General features: G+C 49.2%; 1 protein-coding gene across 1 annotated transcript in view; it reads right to left on the reverse strand.

Moving 5' to 3' along the window:
- Nucleotides 1–604: 604 nt before the first annotated feature.
- NRG2 (neuregulin 2) overlaps nt 605–22,389 on the reverse strand; it is an 83,609-nt gene continuing 61,824 nt past the window's right edge. Inside the window, 6 exon segments of the mRNA XM_017726558.1 lie at nt 605–1,549; nt 2,923–3,147; nt 5,575–5,702; nt 7,041–7,164; nt 8,061–8,163; nt 20,924–21,000. Of these exon segments, the coding sequence (XP_017582047.1) occupies nt 907–1,549; nt 2,923–3,147; nt 5,575–5,702; nt 7,041–7,164; nt 8,061–8,163; nt 20,924–21,000 (1,300 nt within the window). The 3' untranslated portion in view covers nt 605–906.

A 22,389-nucleotide genomic window follows, 5' to 3' on the forward strand; every position in this document is an offset into this window, starting at 1 on the left:
CTCAGCGACCCGGATTCAAGGGTACGTGACGGGTGTGACCCACCGTGGTCACAGGGGTGTCTGCCTCGCTTCACCACGAACCTGTGCCAGCCCCGCTCCAGACCCACCGGTGAGATGGCCAAAGGTTGAGAGCTGTATTGTAAGGGCTGCTGCTGCTGCGCCATTTGGTTTTCTCTTTCTACCTGTGTGGCAAAAGAAACGTTATTTCTGCATTTCAGCACGGTGCTGTTGGGTTTCTTTTTCTCCTGATTTAAGTGAAAATACAAGTAGTTTACAGGGCAAGACACATCCTCGTTAGACATGATAATGGAAATGCTCCCACTCATGTCCTTAATGTGTGTTTAAACAATACTTTAAAGAATAAGATCATTAATAGCAGGGTACGGGGCAAAGTGGCAAGGCTGTTTTCTTCCAACAGAAGAGCGCCCTTTTGACAGGTTGTCTCCCAAACAAAAATCTATGATCTTAAAAATGCTACTGAAACAGAATCCTCGGCATGAATCCCAGCACTAGCATACAGCAAAAGGCACCACGATAGTTTTGTTTTCTATTTTTAAGTAGTCAAAAATTGGCCCACTTTTTTTCAACTTTATTGTTTGTTTTCTCTTCTTCTTCTTCTTTTTTTTTTTTTTTACTTTTTTTTTCTCCGAAGCTGTAAATCAAGACATTACATATAAATAGAGATTCCCTATAAAAAAGTCATTGTCGTTAGCTATTATAAGACAACTTTGCTAAAATGAAAATAAAACATTTTTATTTGTTATATTTTTTGGGTTTTTTCCCCCTCTTTTATATAAAATAAAAATATTTATTTGTTTTGTTTTGTGTTTTTGTTTTGTCTCGTCTCGCCTCCCTCCTCTCGGCCTCCTCCGTGCGGGTTACGGCTGCGGGAGCAGCGGGAGGAGCCTAGAGAGGGTCGGGGTCCGCTTTGAGGCTGCCGCGGCCGCCGTCGCCGTGCGCGCTGTGCCCGCGGCACGAGTAGTGAGTCCGGCTGTCGCCCGGCCGGTGCAGCGGCGGCGACTCCGTGTGCGCCGCCTCATTGTTCTGAGTGCTTAGGAACGGCGTGCTCTCGGCCACCAGCTCCTCGTCAGACTCGCTGTAAGAGGCGCTGCTCAAGGAGAAGGAGTCCCGGACGGCTCTGGCTCTGTGAGGGATGTGCCCGTTCAGTTTGGATTTTTTCCACCGCCTGTTGCTGCTGGCTGTTTTCTTTGGCTGCTCTAGCGCTGTGACATACTCCTGCGTCGTCTCGTACTCGTCGTCCTCTGTGATGCGGAAGGGGCTGGAGGGCAGGCTCCCCATGCTGTCGTTTAGGTAGGTCTTCCTTTGGTAGTAGCTGTCGTACCTCTGCGTGTCCTGGAAGGGGAGCTGGTACCGCCGCAGGAGGGGCTGCTGCTCCTCCACGCGGAAGCTGATGGGGGCCGCCGGCGGCAGGGACACGGCGTGCGCCGAGTTCGGGGAGGTGATCTCGAAGGTGGGCACCTGCGTGGTCATCGAGTAGTGGAAGTCAACAGGCGACAGGCGTGCTGGTGTGGTCAGGGCCGACACGTACCTGGAAAAGCAACGCCTCTGTTCAGACACCGAACAACCCCAAAAAACACCAGCTGAGCCCGCGCCGGGCTGAGCACCTGGCCCAGGGACCCACGAGGCCTCCAGTGAACCTGCTCGTGGAGGGACCTCGCACTGCTGTGCCGAGGGAGGGTGAGCTGCTGGCTTCAATGGGCACTTGGGCAGCATGTGCTGAACATCCCCAAGCTGCTTCTCCCGAGGGACTCGGTGCACAATTCCCACTCTGCATCGCTGCAAACCCCGCAGCATCTCCCAGCGGGCTGAGTCACGGCTTCACTGCCTCTCATCTGCCTGACAGCTGCTTTCTGTTCCCTCTGGAGCTGCCAGGCATGTCTCTGAGGAAGGTCCCTGGAATTCCCTCCCCCTGCTCAGGCCGCAGATGGGGAAACCCTGGGCATTGCTTTCTCTGACTTAGCAAAAATCTTGTGTCTCAAGAAGCCACCTACCACTTTCATCTACTCCAGTGAAAACATCAGTGTGGTCACTCACTGGTCTGGTCTAGCCCCTCTCCAAACAGCCCTTCCTTCAGCATCACCTCTTTCTAAGGAGCAGATCTTATTTCCTCTTGACATTCCCAATGGTGTCTCTGCCCAGTTCCACCTGCCCAGGCTCCCTCACTCATCCCGGGCCATTTTACCCTTGTGTTTTGTGATGTATGAGATCTCCATAGGAGCTGGGTCAGCCTGCCTGAATGGACCAGCAACAGGAATGAGAGCAGGAGATGCTGCCTTTCTCCTCTGCCCCATGGACAAGTTCCACTGCCTTGAAGGGTAACTGCCCAAAAGCGACCATGTGGCCACCAAGAGTCACTCATGGCTACCTGCAAAGGGCTGGAGCAAGGGTGGAGATGTGCTTCTGCTCCATGAGGAACCAGACTGGGGAGAGGACAACTGTTACTGCCTCTGCTGGTGTCTCAGCTCTGCAGCTGTGTTCCTTGGAAAGCTGGGTCATACCGAGTCGTGTCCCAGGGCTGTGCCCACATGCAGCACCCTCTCACCTGGCCATCCAGGACTGTGCTGAGGACAGACACCTTTTCCCCAGGTACCTGAGGGCCAGACCCTGCTGGAGCTGCCCAGGGTGTTCTCTCAGTTGCTGACTGCAGCCAGGCATATTCCACTCCTGTCATCCCTGTGCTCCAAACCTACATTGCCAGCAGGGTGCAGAGCTGGCTGCTGCCCCGACCAGAGCGGCCTCCTGGCGTAGTGGCTTCCTCTGGTAGGACCAGAGCTGAAGTTTCCCCAATTCTACCATGGCACTGCTGCTCTAGGGCTGGCAAAGGCAAACGTTTTTGGGTTTGGCACAGAGGCATGGCTTGCCTCTGCTGTGCTGTGGTGGCACCAAGCAGTGGGGTCTGACCTCTCGCTGTGGGGTGAGTCCCGCAGGGAATCCACCGAGTCGCGGTACTGCGTCGTGGGCCTCCGCTGGTCCTCGATGCAGAAGGTGGCCCCGCGGCGAGCCCGTGCCTCCACGCACGCAGGGCTGTTGCATTTACTGGTTCCCACTGAGGACAGCACTATCCCAGACTGGGAATCTGAAGTCAGACTCTCTGTTCGCTCCAAGCTCCAGGTGTGGCTTTCGTGTCTGTGGAGCAAAGCCCGTATGGACAGTGAGCAAGGAATCCCCACCCAGCTCGTCTCCAAAGACCTGCACACAGGCACTGCTCACGCTCAGCTCTGCACCTCTGCACTGGGGTCCCCCTTCTCTCTCTCTCTCTCTCTCTCTCATTAGGATACATCTGGCCAGGGATGCCCAGATTCCCAACCCTACCTTTGATTTGCCTTTCTTTGCTCCTTCTGGGAGATGCCATTAGAGGACAAAGAAAGTAAACCAATGCAATAGCAGGTATTTATCCCACCACTGCATAAAAGGCTGGGAGGAGGATGGGACAGCCTCTGGAGAGAGGCCAGGGCAATTCTGCTTTGTGCTTGCAAAGTGTTCTGGGTGTGGAACAACACATTGGCTATGCCAAGGCAAGTCAGCCAAGTTCCTTCAAATGTGCCACCTGCACTGCCAAGTGACAGCCCCTTTGGAATCGCTACCAGAGAGGAGCCAGGAGAAGCCACTCAAAATTAGCAGAGCAAAGTCTACCAAAGATTCTGGCAGCAAAACACTTTCAAGGTGCTAGACAAAGACTATGATGTGCTGAGCAGTTGGAGCCCCACCTGCCCCAGTCTTGGTGCAAGGAGGACATCCCACAAGGACTCACCGGGGACACGCGGGGCCACCTGCACGCTGGGGTCCCACTGCTGCCACGGCCACCACGCTGACCCCCACCATTGCAGAAATACATGATCCATTAGAGCAACCCCTCTGAACGCCCAAACTGCGCCAGATGGAGCTGTGTGGGTGGAGGACTTTTGGGTGGGGGTTTACAGAGGAGAGCAGCCCTCATTAAGACTTCCCAAGAACTTGTTAATTATTGATGGCTCCAGGCACATGCTCATTTATAACTTCAAACAGCGTCCTCATTAGAGGCGCTGATGGACTAAAATGGAGCCTGATTATGCCAGTAGTTTGCCTCTGGCGTGACTTCAAGAAGCACCTGCTTGCTGCACTTGACTCAGGAAAATGAGGTGGCAGGTAGCCAGGACCAGAAGCTACACAAGGTAGGTTCCTCCCTACAGCTGTCATGAGGTAATGCTGCCCTCCAGACACACCTTTGCATCTTCAGAAGGTGCCCAGGGATGGCCCAGGCCTTTGAAGTGAGTATGGAAGGCCAGCAAGGTGCAGCTCTGCAGGCACAGGAGCCTCTGTGCACCTGGCTTAAGCTCGCACACACCTAACCTGGGCTGGGCTGAAGAGTATGAATGCACAAAAACCTGGAAAACGTATCATCTAGCTCACAAGGAGTGGGATTTCCCTGGGAAAAGGAGTCATTCCCAGCGCATCAAGTCATCCCTGGCTCCCTCTCTACTTGCTGTGGGTATAGCCAGAGGAATCTGGGGAGGAATTCACCTGAAAACCCAAGTTCAACATCTGAAGTTGATCTTGCCCATTGTAACTGAGAGTACTTGCTCAACCCTGAGGAATGCCTGGACCCTAAGGAAACCTGCCTGGAGCCATCTATGAGCTTTAGCTGGCAACCCCATCAGGCTAATGAAGGATGTGAGCCACTTGTATCAAAGGCAAGTGATCTCCAAGGAAAACCAGTCTCTGGAAGAAGCACAAGAGCTGTCTAAGAGGAGGAACTGGAACATCCAAACTCAAAACAACACAGGACTTTCTTTAGGCCATTTGAAGAACTCTTCTGGACATGATAAAAATAGGGAAATCCATCTGCAATTTAAATGTTCTCAAAAACCTTGAGAAGATCCAGGTTCCAAGCTGTGCTGTTCTTTCCCCAATGGTTATTTTGAAATGAAAACAAAAAATATGTCTCATCCTGTGTCACAAGCATGATTGGTACTTTCCTGCTAGACTCACTTTTCCCAAAAGCTTCAGAATGACTTCCAGTGAAAGAGGTGCCACCACCTGAGGCTGATAAATTGCACAAGAGCATTTTCTTTCTGGTCGAAACCTGTGACTTCCAAGTCAGACCCTGACTCTGAGGAACCGATCAAAACATTTTGTGGTGTTTTGTGTACTTTGTCTCCCACAAGGCAAATACGTTTTAAATATGAAACAGATAACCTGTGTGTGCTTAATGAAGTACTTCAGATGTCCAGTGTGGCTGCAAACACAAACCTGCAAAACCTTTCCTACATGCATCCTCCCGTTTGGGTCTGTGCAAAGCATGGAAGCACAGGTTCATTTCCTCCTGTTTTCCAGCTCTGTCAGTGCTGCAGGATCCTGCTGGCACCTCCCTGCAGGTCAAGGAACACACTTTTCCATACCTCTCACTAACCAGCTGTGCCTGCAAAGTCCTGCAGGGTGGACATGGCCTGTATGCCACTACAGAGCCAAACACCAAGTGAAAACAGAAAGGGAAGTGAAAGGAAAACCTTAGAATCTCACACCATCCTATGGCAAATAGCAGGAGAAAGATCCAGAGAAAATGGTATACATCACCTCTGGCTGGACGTTGGAGTGGCTGTGGAGCAGTGGTGAGATGGGGAGCAGGAGTGACTTCCCGAAAAGGTTGTCTCTGTTTCCCTTCGGATCACATGCTCAGTGGCAGAAACATTCTTAGAAATATACTGCAAAATATGAAGAACCACACAGATCAGCCACCCGTCTGTGAAGCCACCTGATGCTGAAGAAAAATTAAGTGGCCTGATTATTTCTGATGAAATCAGGTGAGGACTGAGTGAACCCAGAAGGTCTGCACCCTACGGGAGGGGACAAGGAGAGTGGAGGCTCTTCTGTGCCCCTTCACTTTGAGCACTGGAAGAGGGCTGTGGTCCAGGGACTGCAGAAGGGTCTGGAGAGCCAGGGGGTTCCCCAGAGGACAGTGGTACCACGTGTAGCTACTGAGCAGAGACACCTCTCTGCCCACAGCAGGCACCTGACCGAGTACCAGCAAAAAGAGAACAACGTGAAATCTGTCACAGGTGAGTCCTACAGAAACACCAGATGTGATCCAAATATTTATCTGAGATACTCCTTCATCTAACAGCCAGTCCTGCTTTTCACAGGGACACTAAGCTCTCTGGGAGAGTCAGTACTATGGGACCAGAGGGCTGTGGTTCTTAGAACTCCCTTTCCCCCATCCTTCATGGCTGGGATCCAACCTAGCTGAATTTTAACACCCAAAGGGTGACCCAACAGAGCCTGCAGGTGATTCATTGGACTCATTTCTAACAGTACTTCTTGTTTGGCTCTGCCTCCCCCATCCCTTTTTCTGACCCCTTTCAAGGCCCTGGTTCAGCAAGGCACTTAGGCCCACTGATGGCCCTGTTGAGTTCACGGGGTTTGATGGGAATCTCATGCGACTGAAGTCACAAGAGTGGCCGAACTGCCCTCTGGATCCTGTCCTAAAGAGACTTAAATTGTTCTCATTGGTGTGACAGTGGCATCCCACCAGGACTCGCCACCTTGCCCAGGACAGAACCCTTGGCGTGGGCAGGTGGGCTGATGGACAGCTGACCACATCACCATGATGTGCTTCACCACGGTGTCTCTGGTCACTGCCGCGCTGATCCTATTTATCATCCTGCAAAGTGGGACTTGACAGGATAGCATAATAAACCATTTGTCATCCCGCAAAGTGGGACTTGACAGGATAGCATAATAAACAGGAAACACTGGGAACATCTCTCCTAGTGGAAATCAGGTCACACTTGGTTAATCAAAACAAGCCTATCCCAAATGTCCGAATCTCATCCTGTACTTCAAAGCAAAATCACATTTCCCTTCAGAGGTTGGTTTTGGAAATGTTTCTATGCATGTCTATCTTATCTTTTTGCCCAAGTTTGTTTGCGTTTTTCTCCTCACACATACGCACGCAGGTGTGTAAGGATACACATCCATGTCAAATCCCTGGTGGAAAAGAGCCCCTCAGCAGCATGCAGGGAGGTGGAGACAAAGGGTCTTACATCAGCCATTTGGATTTCCTCAGGATCCAAACGTGGATGGCTTGGCCCGTTCGCAAGGCTCCGGTTTTGATGAGCAGGACACATGTTCTGCCGCAAGTGGTTATGCATTTGTTTTCTTTGTTTCCTTTAGAACAGAAAAAATCTATTAGGAACACTTCTCTCATGGGGCTCTCTGCCCCCAGAGATGAAAGAAAAGGCAAATCTTGGACATGTGAATGTTCCAATGGTGTTTGCGGAAAGTTGCAAACAACAAGAAACAAAGCGTGCAACACGTAACACCTCCTACTGCCTTTCTGAACAAAAGGTGAACTTCTCTTATCATGGACAATTTGGGAAGCTGGGTCCAGGGTCCCCTTTTCAAGACAAGGCCCAGTACAATGCAGCAGAGCCAGCTGGCAGCAGAGGAGAAGAGTGGAGAGAAGGAAAAGGGGGAGTCCTGACTTGGCCTTGGTGACAAAGCACTTGACCTGTCCTGCATTAAGGACAAAGTGCCAAAGCCTACCCATGCCCATGGTGGGACACTGCTCCACGAGACCCACAGAGTCCCAGGGGCACCCTGAACTGAGGTGCAGGCAGAGTAGAGCAAAAACTGCTGTCCAGGCAGGGAAGGCTGACCATAAAAGAGGTTCCCAAGTCTCCTGTTCCATTAGAATTGCTCCAAAAGTCCCTGCAATGTACATAGCTGAGCCCACAGCTCCTGAACAACAGCCCAGTGTGCTTCTGCTGGCAGAAGCTGAGCTGCTGGCTTGGGGGCCAGCTTTTGCCTGTAACACAGCATCACCTGGCTGGGCCAACTGATGCTGTTCCAGGGGATAAGCAAATGGTGCCAGGAAAACATCCTATTGAGACACAGCCTGGTAGACAGCTTCACAAGCCTCCTGCATGAGACCTTCCTGGGGGTACCACAGCACATCATCTCCTGAAAATTGCATTTGGGTGAAAAGCACGAAAGTGTGGAACATGAACACTGCCACTCACTAACCTCTGGCCAGTTCTTGCCTGCCAGCCCCCCATACTCACTTGGTTTTACAGTAAGCTACCACACAGACGATGCCCACCACAAGCAAGGCAACACAGATTCCCGTGATGGTTAAAACCCTCTTCTGGTAGAGCTCTTCTGCTTCTGCAAATGGAGAGAAAGGAACCGGTTACCGATGGGCTCCAGCACCAGGGCTGCGTCTGGCTGCACAGGAACCAGCACTGCGTGGGGTGAGACAGAGGACAGGGCTTGGGCAGACCTCCTACCAATCCACTGCCCATCTAATAGCTGCCCCAGGCCTGAGCCCAGCTGGCCCAAACTTACTCACCCCTCAAAAGACTCTTTGTGTCTCCCTGTGCCTTTGCCCTCTCTCACTCGGTAGCTCACCCCTTCTGCACTCACACTTCTCACCTTCCCTTCTTTTCCCACAGTGACTAATCTCAAAAAGCCCCAAAAATCTCCTCTTCCTTCCAGCAGATCCACCCCTTTCCGGTGCCTTGGTCACCTAGCACAGAAGCCCTGGAGCATGCCCCACTCACCATGAGCACACACACCCTGTGATCCCTTATCATAGGCTCTGCTCTGCCCGGCTCAGGATGCCCATGCCTTGCAGCAGCTGCATGCCCTGGAGCTGGGTGGTGTGGGAGGACCACCGAGCAGCAGGCCCCAAAGCATGTAGGTGCTGAAAGGGACATCCTGGAACAGTCAAAAAGCAGCATGAGGATGGAAAAGTGATAGCGTGTCAGGCAAAGAAAAAAAGGGAGTGGAGTAATCAGACTGTAGGAACCAGTTATGGATTTTTAATGAAAGCCTAGGAGGCGATTGATTCCATTGCACCAGGTAACTCAGAGGCACACACAAAACGTAAGCAGCTTGCTGCTGCCTCTCTCAAATACCAGCATGTGTCACGGGCTACCTTTCAAACCAGAAGAGCCAGTCACTTGCATCAAAACCCAGACCGTGCTGGAAGTGAGGTGATTGATTCCCATCAACCAGAGCTCCCAGGAAATGCTTGGATCTCGCTTGGAGTGTAACTGTACTGCACCTAGGCAGCAACACCATGGCAAGGACACCTCTTCCTCCATGGCTACAGCAGAGCAGATGTGACATCCAGCAAGCTCCACTGAGAGCAGCAGAGGCAGTTTGGTTCTCCAGCTGGATGACTGAGAGAAGGATTCAGTGCTGAGCTGCCATGAGTGTTTCAGTTCAGCAGCTATGAACGATGTCCTCATGCCCCCACACTATGTGTTAGTGTTAAAGTTATTGGGGTTTGTGCCTTCTTTAATATTCATTGAATTTTTTTTCGTCTAGATTAGGCAGTAAAGGTCATGCCATGGTTGAATGTGCTCAGTGTGCTTTACCACACCACTCAAAATGCCTTGAACAGACCCCGTGATACCCCTGTGCTACCAAACACTCAAATACAAAACCAGAAGAGAAACAGGTCTGGTCCCAGAAACCCCTGGGACTGGACTTCAGGGAAAAAAAGTGAGCGGGAAGCAAGGAAACATTCCAGACAACTGCATATTTAGAACAATTTCAGCTTGCCTTTCTAGGTTGGAAAAAGTATTTTTGGAGAAAAAAAGGTGCTAGGAAAAATGTGCTACCTCTTTCTAACTCTCAAAATGGGAATGGAGAAAGGTTTGGTGAACAAGGGCTGGGAAGTAAGACAACCCTGGCATGAAGATGCAAAATACAAAGCATTCTTGTGGGTCTTTTTTTTCCCCTATAAGGCACCAGGTGGAGCTGGAATGGGGGAAGAACACACTCTGGGGTGAAACTTCTCCTTCAATGACATGTTTCTTTTGTATGGGTGCCCTATTCCAGGCATCACAACCATGGCAGACACGTTTTCTCACTCTTGCACATCTTTGGGACCTGGATTACAGTTGTACAGCTCTCTCCTTCAGACAGGAGTTTTAGAGATTTTACATAAATTAGGAAAACCAGCTGGGATCACATCCTGGTTATGGATGGCACTGGGCAAAAACTAACAAAAAAACCCAAAAAGGCTGGGAGGGAGGTCACTTTTCAGCATGGACTCATCCATCAAGCCAATTTTTCCAAAGATTCTTCACCAGCAGTGTTTTTTGCTACAAAGACTTTTTTACCTAAGTATAAATCATTCCCTTTGAATCGTGGAGGAGGAAGAAAGAGCAAAGACATTAAAACTACGGGGGGTTATTTTGGTTTGGGTTTTTTGTTGTTGTTGTTGGTTGTTTGGGTTGGTTTTTTTTTACCTATAACAGGACAAAATTCTTTGGCCAAGGCTCAAATCCCAGCCTTTGTTCTGGTGATCATGTCGGTATGAGACCCTGACTCTGGCGTGTCTGACTGTCCTGAACCTTCACCTGAATTGCACGGGGAATGTTTCAGTTGGTCAGCAATGCAGATTTGGCCTCTCTGTCTCGAGCTGACAGCTCTGCTACATGAAGCAGTGAAGTGTGAGGCTGTGCATCACTGCTGCAAACTAAAAATTGAATGATCTGCTGATAGTAATTTAGCTTGGCTCCCACCATCTCATTAAAGTTGATGCTCAATAACAGTATCTTCATGCTGCACAAAACCATCTCAACAACAACAGAAAGGAAAGAACAGAGTGCACGCTGCAACTTTGTATTTGGGCAGGTGAGATCCCAGAGCAGGGCTCGTCCGTTTGTGTCTCTACGCTCTACAAACACCACGTCTTCAGCAGCAGCAGCATCGGCACTTTACAGCACTTTACAGCTATGAACAAACCATGGGGTGCCACACAATGCCAACAGTCACAGTCCAGCCACGGTGTCCCAGCAAGGCATGACAGTGACAGACGAATGACAGAGGAGAGACGGCTGCAGACTGGGAACAGGATGTGTGCGGTTCTGTGGTGACATTGAGAATGGATGAGGAGAAGGACAAGAGGTCAACAAAAAAGGGATGTCAAAAATCCTCCGTTTTAAAGTTCGTTTAAGTGTATTAGCATTAGCAGCACCGCTTTCTCTGAAGCGCCCTGACTACAAAATTCACACATTTTCTGCATCGGGGAAGGACTGCTGGGGGTTGCACTCCAGTCCTGGGGGATCAGGCATGCAAAACCTAGAGGAGATAGATTTCTCCAGCTTCAGTTAGGGAATGTCCCTCCATCTCAGGGACCTCAGAAGGCAAGTTAGGATCCTCAGCTGAAATACTGGTGTCCCCATACCTCTAGCAAAGGGAATTGAAGTATCCTCATGTGAAGATCTGCTCTAGCTGATGCTGCCAGGTCAATGCTTTTAAGTGATCAATCCTGGAATCATCACAGAATCCTAGAATGGTTTGGGTTGGAAGGCACCTCAAAGCTCATCTTGTTCCAACCCCCCTGCCATGGGCAGGGGCACCTTCCACCATCCCAGGTTGCCCAATCTCTCTGCTCCCACCTGAGCAGCCCTCCCTGCTCTTGGTTTGTACACTCCAGGGAAACCTTGCCTCAAGGATTTGATTTCCCCACTACTTATTCAAAGGATAACTTGATCTATATCTAAGACCAGACTGAGGAGAATGGAAGGAAAATAATATGGTTATGAGCAACTGGGCAGGAGCAGGTAAATGCCCAAAGGGGATATTTTTAAAAGCATTTGACTTACTGCAGTGTTTTCCCAAGCTTGCCACCGGGGTGCTCAGCATTACACCCTCCACTCCCATGGGCAGCTACTGACTTCCTTGGGATAATTTTCTAGGCTAACTTGTCTCATGCCATCTTTCTTGGAACAATTTCATCCTGCTCAAGGACCAAAATGAGCTGCTAGATTTCGGGAGGAGGAACGGCAAAGCCCATCTTGACTCTTTGCAGGATCCGGTGGAGGTTAGTGTGTCCGGGATGGCAGTTCCTAGAAAAGCCCTGATAGTTCTAGAACTTGTCTTCCCATTCCTGGAATGCCTGCCCATTCCCCAAGGCAACCTTTTGGATGGACACAGACTCCAGCTTTTCAGTTAAATACACAAAAGCATGTTGAATGGAGACGTATGGCAATCGTAACATCCCAGTCATGCCACGCACACCACGCCGCTGCTTGGAACAAAGAAAAAAGTGCTGCTAAAAATACACGTGCATTTTTATAGGTTTGCATTTAGAATTTGTGCTTTGCTTTGCTTTGGTTTTGGTTGATGTTTTGGTGGTTTTTTTCAATCCAAACATCTATCTTGGTGCCAGGGAAGAGAACAGAATAGCTGATTTTTTAATCATCCCATTAAAGCCATAAATATAATGTGGGAAGCTCTTAATGGCTTCTGATTAATAAATGAATGGTTGTTCCATACCCTTTAATTCAAATCCAAGATGCTCTGCCAATGCAGAAAGAAGACAAGGAAGAGAAAGAGAAAAAGAAAAACAGGTCTGTCAGAGAACTCTAAAATACAAACACACACACTGTGCAGTTACAGCAGGTTAGCTTTTGGTAGGCTCAGCAGCACTCACACAGAGACACTGTACGCTTCAGAGCATTTCAAACCCCCACCACAACTCACATGTTATGCAAAGAAAGACCCAAACAAATTGCAGTGGAAGTTAATTATGAATTCTTTCAGTTAATTATGAATTCTTTTGAGATGAGCCATGTTTGTTAGTACCTGATATGGAATTCACTGTTTAGGCAGGAAAAAAAAAAAAAAAAACAAACTAGGAAAGGTACACTTGTTCTGAAACAACTCCTGACAGGTCAAAACACATAGAGACTGCATGAGCCTGGTAGAAACCATTCATTCCCTTTCCACAGGGCAAATCTGCCCTGGCCAGTCTCCCACGCCCCGGTGTGCCCGGGGGCTGTGCTCCTGGGAGGAGCGCTGGGCACAGGGGTGTGAGGGCTCCTGCTGGGGCCTGGGGCTCGCCAGCACCGTCCTGCTGCCCACACCCTCACACCTGGCCCAGGGGCACAGCAGCCCTGGCAGCTCAGCCCCTCCAGCCCCTGGCCCTGCCAGCCCTGCCCCGGGCAGCCTGGAGCTGCCGCGAACCACGGATGCTGCGAGGGATGAGGTGCCTGGGCAAGGCAGTGCATCTAAAAGTGCAGATTGCACTGAAAGCTTCCCTCAAGCCTGTGGCCTTCCCAACTGCACTTCTGCCGTGGTTCTGCATTGTTTTAGTGTGCTGCAGAGAGCCCAAAGTGGAGCACGTGCTTTCAGATTCACACTCAGCACATCAGTTCATCTTGCAGAGACAGTGCTGAGCACAGGAGTTTATCCAATGAATCAACAGTGCAAAACAGGTATCCCGACTTTTTAGTAATTCTCCTGGTACAGACCTCACCTAAAGACAGCTTTTCTTACACAAACATGAAAGTTCTCCATACTTACCACCATACACAAAAGTGAGCTCTGCTGCTCCCAATCACCATACACACAAGATTTTTTGCAGCTTGGAGATGTCCAGATTTATTTACTCTATTTTCCATAGGAACTGCTTTTTGCTGCACAGAAATATTGGCTTTCTTTTGCAGTGCTGTTCAAAATTTAGGTGGGGGGGGGGATTAGCACTAATCGTTATGGAACATGTAAACACGTGTTCTAAAGCAGGTTCTTCTCTTCAAAACAATGCTGATGTTTGGGGGGTGTTGGGGAGGGGAGGAGTTGGGGTTCTTTAAGATCTTGTATAATTTAAAGGCCACAAAACCTGGCTGCTCTCTGCTTCACATCTCACATTTGTGTAAAAGGAACAGCAAACTCTACAGTGCATTTCACAGTCATTTTGTACGTGTGGCAGTGACGTGGACATAATGTGGTGGGCAGCAGAGAACTGGACAGAATATATCCATCCTAAACCACTTGGTTATCACATCCAGCCCTGACCTACTCCTAAGTCTTCCTACCATTGCACACACCTGTTTCCCCTGACACTGACAAATGCATGTAGAGATACCTCAGACTTCATCTATAAATCTCAGCTGTTGGTCCATCTGCATGCACACATTTCTCCCTGTTCCAGGATTTGCTGCAACAGCTGCAGCCAGAAACGGGTGCAATTCAAAACATTTTCATGGTTTTGCTCACATTTTCACTTTTTTGCAAACTCAGAAATGCCTGTGCGAACAGAGGGGGTGGGCAGGACCTGGGGAGCTTGAGCCTTCCCCTCTCATGTCAGAACTGCTGCTTCTTTTGGCTCCCCAGCCTCAGGGAGCAGATACAGCCAGCTGGCTGGGAAACCTGTGCCAGTGTCTCATTGCTGTCACAGGGAAGAATTCCTTGCTAATATCCAATCTAAACCTGCTCTCTGACAGTTTGAAGCCATTCCCCCTTGTTCTGTCCCTCCAGGCCCTTCTAAATCTCTCCATCTTTCTTGTCATCTCCCTTCAGGTACTGGACGGCTGCAATTAGGTCAGCCCAAAGCTTCTCTTTAGGCTGAACAATCCCAACTCCCTCAGCCTTTCCTGGTGGGCACATCCCGTGTCCTGGGACAGTTCACTCCACCTGTGTCCCACTCACCTTCCCAGTCAGACCACCAGCCTGGCACGCTTGCCTGCTGGGAGGCAGGAGGTCTAGGCAGGTCCTCTGGCTCCTCCAGACAGGGATTCATGCCAGGCTGATGGAGGTGGCTGCAATGAGGAGGTGTTTTGCACCTCAGGCTCGTGGCAGAGGGAAGCTTTGTGATGGCTGAAGTGAAGTGGATCAATCCCACCAGCAGAGACAAACTGAGAGATGCAGTGCTGCGGAGTGCAGCAGAGCTCTCCAGCTTGCACAGGACAAGCTCCATTGGAAGCAATTTATCCAGAGGCTACCACGCAAATAAACTAGAGTGAGACAGCCCTGAGATGGCAGCTGTAGGCTGAGCAAACTGGCACAGCATTTTTCTCATAACCTTCATCATCCTCCTTCTGTCTGCTCTCCACACATCCTCCCTGGTCAGGGCAAGAGGCTACAGCTGAGCACCCTGAACTGCTGTGAGACTCCCCAGGATAGCTGAACTGGGGACACAAGTTTCTTTGGAAAATCTCATTCCAAATGTGCCTCTTGAACCTTTCTGAAAATGCTGTTTCTCAGCATCCGACAAAAGACAAAGTCCTGCATTTGCTTCATCTGCAGTGACTTTCTGACTGTGATGTATTGGAGTTATTTTAAAAGATGAACAGACAAAAACGTTTAATGTAAAGTATTCCCGTAGGAGTAACACCTCAAGCAAGATGATTCTCACTGAACTGTAGATTTATAGGATGGTTAAAAAGGATAAAAGCCTTAGAAAACAGCTGTGAAAACTGTGCCTGTGCTCACTTGGACTTCAGATTGCCCAAGAACGTCGATAAAATGCTTAGTTACTGCACATTATTCCCTCAAAATACGCTCTCTGGGACACAGAGCATGCTCCAAGGCAAGAAACAAAGTGGAGAATTGACATCTGAGGACTAGCAAGATAATAAACTGATGATAATTTTGTTGCTAATCAATTGTACTGACAAGAGCAGCACTTGCAGGGCTCTGATTCAGGTTTTTCCCAGGGCATACAGGGAGCAGTGCAAGACAGGGGTCACGATGGGGACAGAGGACACTGTGTGTGTTGGGAGCTGGGTGGCACGTGGGATCTCCAGGAACAGAAAGTCTGTAAGTGTTCCACAACCTCCACGGCCATTTACCTTCTCCAGTACTGCATCAATAAAACTGATTTTGTCAGCATCAAGAGTCCAAACACGTAACAACAGAGTATTCCAAATGGGCTGTGGATGAGCATGCCATTAGCTTTAGGAGATCCCAAGGGTAACCTGTGCTGTGTCCAGGGGAGAGGAATAACCCTGCCCTGCTAAACCACCACCACCCTGTAATTACCCAGCCACACCAAGGTGTAGCCATCCCCCTGTAATTCAGTGGTCAGCAGTTACTGGGTCACTGAAGGGAAGCTGCAGAATGTCTGTGGAATTTAAAATGCTGCTAAATACTGGTTTGGGGGTCAGATGAGTGAGAGGTGGAGGAGGAAGCAGAGAGTTAGGTAAAATAAAGAAGTAATCTTTCACTTATCATTTTTATATTGCAGTCACAGCAGGAAGGAAACCACTGCTGAATAAGTGAGGTGAACAGAGAAGCTAAAATTCAGATCTAGACTCTTCCCAGAAGAGCCTGAAGCGGTACATTTATCCCTCTGCTCATGAGGACACTTGAGCTCAGTGTGAGGAGCCAGGATCCAGAGGCCACCCCTCAGAAGGGTCACTTCTACCTCTCAGGGTGGTGACCAACACACCCCTGGCCACAGCCTGGTGAGTGCTGGGGGAAAGGGACCATCCTCCAGAGAAACAAGAAGCCTCTGCCCAGTAAACCTACACTGTTCCACGATGGCTTAGCCAGCAGCACCAGAGCCAGTTCGTGTGCTGCTGTGGGAACAGGCTGAAGACAAAGCTGCTCTCCCAATGGATACCTGAAAATCCTGCTCTCTGTTTCCAAGCAGACCAGTAGGAAGGCTCCAAGTATGAATTAAAATTCAATTTGTAAAGAAACCAAGAATTAAATACGGTGTAAAAATGGAGAATATGCTAGATGACATTGCATATGAATGTCAGCTCTGTTCCAGGGTGTTTACAGCCAGGCCACGGACTGCAACTTTAATTGGATCACAAAGTAGAAAATGAAGATATTTCACTAACCAAGATGAATGGTATGACATTTGTCCTCCAGATTGGTGATGATTATTTGTGGAGATGAATAAACAGCAAAGTTAAGATGAAGTTTCCGTTTCCACAGGCAAGAGGGAAGCATAAATATAAAACTTTATCCCAAATTTCTAAATTGTTCCATAAATCACAAGTGGAAAGAATCCAAATATGCAGACTTAGGAAACATGTAACTGACCACGTTTAACTCTCAGGATCTCAGCGGCACCAGGACTGAAACAGCTGCCAATGTGTTTTACAAAACCTTTACAACCAGCCAGCCCAAAGCCTGGCAAGTTATGAGTAAACCTCCAGGAGGATTTTACAATGACCTGCAAAGTTGATTCAGAAGAGAGAAGAGATGAGACAGAGGTAGATCTTGATCTGATGTAGAACAGGCAGCTATGAAATACAGATGCCAGCCCAGCTTTGAACAAAGAGTTTCTTAGAAGGAAAGATGATTTTGGACATGGTTCTGTCTTCTGGGAAGAGCTACAAGGCATAGCTGTGCCTGTGCAGCTGGGCCCAGGAGGCAGCTCTACACTGGGTGAGCCTCCAGCACCCAGCAGAAGCTCTCAGACTTCCTGCCTCTTTTGGATATTGCTGCACTCTTCACCCAGGTGTGCCAGCAGAGAGGAAAATCTGGCTGCAGAGGCTAAATGGTCCGTGGATCCTATTGACAGGGATTCATTCTGGCTGTGGAACAAGAGTTTGATGTGTTCTGTTCTCACTAAGGCAGGGACAGAGACTCCTGTGGTCTGTGGCTCTGCAGGTACCTGTACCACAGGAGCCACCTGACAGCTACTGCCACGAGTTTGTCTATGGAGACATGGAGTCACGAAGACTTTGACGTGAAAAACATTTTAGTAAGAGGATTTAATGACTCATCACCCATGGAAATAACTCTCTCTGTTCTCCTCTGCCAGGGCATTCCTCTGTTTCACACAGTGATTGCAAACAATCACTGTCCCCTCTGCTCACTGCCATTATTAATTCTCTGCAGTTTAAATTTCAACTGATTTAAATGTTGCTTTAATGTCCCTCTATAAGGGTTTCTTCTCACAGTTAAAACCTAACCAATATGATCTCCTAACCTTGATCCATCAGCCTTATGTGTGGATGGAGTCAGGACAGACTCTGAGCTACCCCACTAATACAATTCCTAGTGAGTTCCTCTGCACCCATCTGTTAGAAAATAGCAACAGTGTGAGCATGACATGGGAAAAAACCTCCATCTTTAACATTTTCTCTTCATTTTCAAGCAGTGGTGTATATATCCAGGAGGGCTGGCAGTAGGCACCTGCTCATATGGTTGGAACAGCAACATAAAGAAACATCACATGTGAGAAAACCTAACTAAATACATCTAATTTTCATCTTAATGACTGTAGTGGTCTAGCAGGTGTTTTGGGCAATCAGAGAAAAACAGAACTCCAGAGCTACCTGTCAAAGAGACAAAGACAGCCTGAACTCCTGGAGAACATGGGGACTTTTACCTGAGCAAAACCTGAATAAGGGTTTAAACCAGAGAGGTAGGAAGCTGCTCCCAAAAAGAGAGCACACAACATCTGGCACGATGCTGGGATGCTGCACCATCTCCATCTGTGGCCCAAATTCAGCAAAGTATCTGCCATATCTTTTCAGAACAGCATCTTCAATTTAGCTCACTCTGCAGAGACTCTGGCTCAGCCCTGGGGATATACCTACTAAAAGTCATTGTAATACTTAATATTCATATTAAAGAATCAGGAGGATCCAATCTAGGCCTGAAAACCTGAAATACCCCAAATACATTTAAAACAACACCAATATAGGTGTCCTTATTTAAGTATCTGTCAAATGCTGGCAGGGTTCTCAAAACATGAATCAGGACAGAGCTATTTTATTTCCAGTGGAAATGCCTGAACCTCATTTTAATCTGTTTCAGCTTTTGACCTGTCAGAACCCATATGGGATGAAGCACTGAGTGAATTATAGAACATCAGCAACTTCTACTGTGCCCTAATTATTGATCAAAGTAGAAGGTAAGCATTTGCAGGGTCCACACTTGAGTGAAATGCTTTTTCTACTCATAAAAACAGCAAGTTCAGTGCAAGCTTTTCTTCAGTGCTGCTGCTATCTATATTACCCAACTGTGACCTGAAAGTGAAAACAGCTATAAACATGTATGAATCATCTTCTTATATGAATTTTATCCAAGTTCAGACAGGTAGCCTGGATTGTTAAGCTGTTTTTACCTTACTATGCTGTGGTTAAAGCAGACTTGAGGTAAGGAAATGTACATGTGTCAGTTTTAAAGCTGGCATTGTTCCTCTAACATTGTTCCTCAGTCCCATAAAAAGCTGGATTCTGCAAGCTGGGGAAAAAACCCACATGCTGTTTCCTCCTGCCATTAATGCTCTCAAAAGGCATTTTCCTGATAGAAAACTCATTTTCACCTCTGTTTTGGTTTTGCAGCATGGCAGCAATAACGTTTCAGCCTGTGGGACACCACCTCATGAAACGTGCTACAAATCAGCTTCATGGGGGGAGCATCCCACTGCTGGCTGCAGCCGGGGCCCTGGCACCCAGGGCTTCCAAGAGGGAAGGAAACCCTTTAGCATCAGGTGAAAGATCAAAATAGAACATTTTGGGTTGTGATTTCAAAAAGAGCTTGCTTGGATGTTGGAGTCTGGGAGGATAAATCAATGGAGGTTTCTACTTCGGGAGCCAATTTGGAACAAAAGGCAATGTAAAAACATTGAGCTGCCCCAAGGGCCCCACAAAGCCCATTTGCATCTTGTCTGTATGCTCCATGCAAGGGAGTCTAATTCCAGCACTTGCCAGCTATTAAGATGTGCTAATGAGACTCCCGAAATTGCCATTTCAGGATGAGGACGGCAGGATTCCTCACAGAGCAGTGGGAGAGGAGTTCTGGCAATCAAGGAGCCATCGTGAAGAGGCATTTCTCCTCTGGTTACCACTAATTAAAGCCTCTTTTTTGGCTCTTTTTAAAAAGCCTCTATTTAAACCCACCATTTGTGGTGGTCCAAGCAGCCAGAGGGGAGGCAGGATGGGTTTCAGGGACAGTCACAGGAAGGGTCACAGGGAGGGTCCCAGGTTTCCTGCACTGTAACTGCCTCTCCTTTCAGGTCAGTCCTTACCCAGACCAGGATCCCACTGATGCTGGGACACTGACTGAATAGAGACCCAGAAAAATTATTCACCTTGACCAAAATGAGCTACTTATGTCTATAAGTGACACCTGTAGGAAGTAGAAACCAGAAACTGGGAAGCACCAAGTGCAAAGGCTTTGGGTATTTACACTCACTGAACGCATTAGAGGATCGGTCACTGTAGCCAGACTCAATCCCCTATGCAAGGCTCTCCAGCCCCCTAGGAGAGGCAGGAACAGGAGTCCAGGAGGGGCATAGTCTGATGCCCATTTGGCAGGTTTATCCTGTATCCTGCATGGCAGTGAGGCTGGGAAGCCCCGAGGCAGTGGCAGCCACCAGCGTGAACCTCTGTGCCACAGACTGTAAAGTGATTTCATTACAGTCACACCCTCGCTGTGATTTCCTCCGTCGGTTCAAGGAGACTTCACATCCCCCTCACAGGAGTGGTAGGAAGATGCCCATCTCCTGCCCTGCACAGCACAGGGAAAATGCCCAAATCCTGCCCTGCACAGCACAATCCATTTCAGGACAGCAATGCTGGCAGGCCCAGCTCCGCACACAGCACAGGCTCATCTCACACAGCACGCCCACCACATAACCTCGGGCCTCATTTGCACTTTGCCTGAAAGGAGCAAGCAGCATTCAGTGCGATCAGAAGTGAAAGCAGAGCCCATTCTAACAGATGGGGAGATAACAAGAGCCCCGGTTCTCCTCTTGGACACGATCACAGCTCCTCTTAGGACCAAGCAGAGCTGGGAGCGCACAAGACAGGAAGAGGGCTCTTGGAGAACAGAAGAACCTGCTTTAAGGACATGACACAGAGCTACAACAACAAGGAGAGAGAGAAGTAGAAAGAGACATACTGGAGAAGCTGACCATTGCGAAATGCTGACACCGGTCTCCTGTGAATTCGATCGGACACCTACCGGAAGAGAGAAAACCAGAAAGAGAGAAACAAGATAGCAAAATGACACCCAAACAGGCTGAACTGAGGCCCCTTCTGATCCCTTCCACGGCTCCTATCTGTCTGCTTTCAGCCTTCACCCTTACCTGCAGCCCTAAGCCCTACCCAAAGCTGACACCAAGAGCCAGCCCTGACTAGACCACTCTACATCCACCGCTGTGCCCGGGAGGTTTTAAGTAGTGTGGTGCATTTTTTGTCTTCAAACATACTTTGCTTAGGATCTGGCATGTACAATCGCAAAGGCAGTTTCTCCAAACATCTCTGTCCGAAGAATCCATTTGGACATCTGGAGGGGAAAAGGGGAGAAATCACAGAACATGTCTGGCACAGTTCTTGAGGCTAAGGTCAGAAATAAAAAGTGCATTGTGATGAATGGAAAAAATAAAGGCTTTACATGCGTATTTACTCTTTGCTTTGCTTTAACAAGGCACCTGCAACATCAGTGTTCCAGCTCTGGTTTTAGGCCTGGGTCTTCAAGCAGGCAGCCAAACCCCTCCTGCTCTGTCCTGCTCTGCCTGCCTCCTTCCTTCTCACCTGCTAGAAGCACCAGCTGGCAGGAAGACTGAGATGGGCTGGCTGCTACTTTCAGAGACTCCGTGGAGCTGCTCTGTAGACTGGCAAGAGGCACCACAAAGCAGTGAGCAGCTGCTCAGGCGACAGCGAGCGTTGGGTGTGGAAAGCGTCTCCCCGTTCTGACCCCAGAAGTACCCACGGGGTGTTCACGGGGTGGTTAGAGAGAAAGCACGTGCAGAGTCTCTGTGTTAACAGAGAGGAAGGGACAGAGAAGAAAGCTGGGCTGAAGGGGTCTCACATGCTGTCCAAATGTGAGGCTCTCTCAGGCTATCCTGGCCTGGGTCACTTGATGGGCTGGGATGTGCCAGCTCCTGGGCACCAGTTACACCTTCACACGATGCTCAGGTGGCAGGGAAGGTGCCCTGCAGTTGAGGGCCAGCAGGCGTTGGCGCCGGCCCATGAGTAGCTCCCCAGAGCACTCCCCAGCTGAGCCAGGTTTGGGGAGCACAGGGACATGGGCAGGGGTGCTGCAGGAGCTGCAGAACCGCCCAGGGTGAGCAGCACCTGCTCCCTGTGCATTGTGACCCTCTGCAGCTGCAGGTGAGCCTGGGAAGCGATGGGAGCCCAGCCTGGCATGGTCAAACCCTTCTCCCCCAGGGACTTGTCTCCCCCCCTCACTTCACATCTTTTCTTCTGGATATTCCTTGGACAGTCCTGCACAGTATCCCAAGTTTTCTTGAAATCCCAGCTCTCCCCTCCCTGTCCCACAACTCACTCCCTCCCTTCTCAATAGACCTCTCTTTCCTCCAAACTTAAGAGGGCTTTATCTTTATAGCATTTTAACATTTGGTTTTCAACTTTCTGTGAGTGAAGCTGCAGGCTCTGCACCTGGTACATGTCAGAGCTTCCTCGCTCTCAGATGCCACCCATGAGATCTCACTGTCCTGCAGTGACCTGCAAGTGGTCAATAGGAAGGTACTGAAAGACACCTCAGTAAAATGCAGAAGAATCAGAGGTCAAGTCTGATGTCAGTGGCTCAGCTCCCAGCCAGTCTCCTGCAAAGGACAGCAAGAGGCTGGAGCAGCCACAGCACAGCATCAGGCAGCTCCCAGCCTGGGCATCTGGTGGGGTGGGGCAGGTCCAGGCCCAGGCCCAGGTCCAG

This window comes from Corvus brachyrhynchos, unplaced genomic scaffold, assembly GCF_000691975.1.
Source record: "Corvus brachyrhynchos isolate BGI_N302 unplaced genomic scaffold, ASM69197v1 scaffold262, whole genome shotgun sequence".
Classification (NCBI taxonomy): domain Eukaryota; kingdom Metazoa; phylum Chordata; class Aves; order Passeriformes; family Corvidae; genus Corvus; species Corvus brachyrhynchos.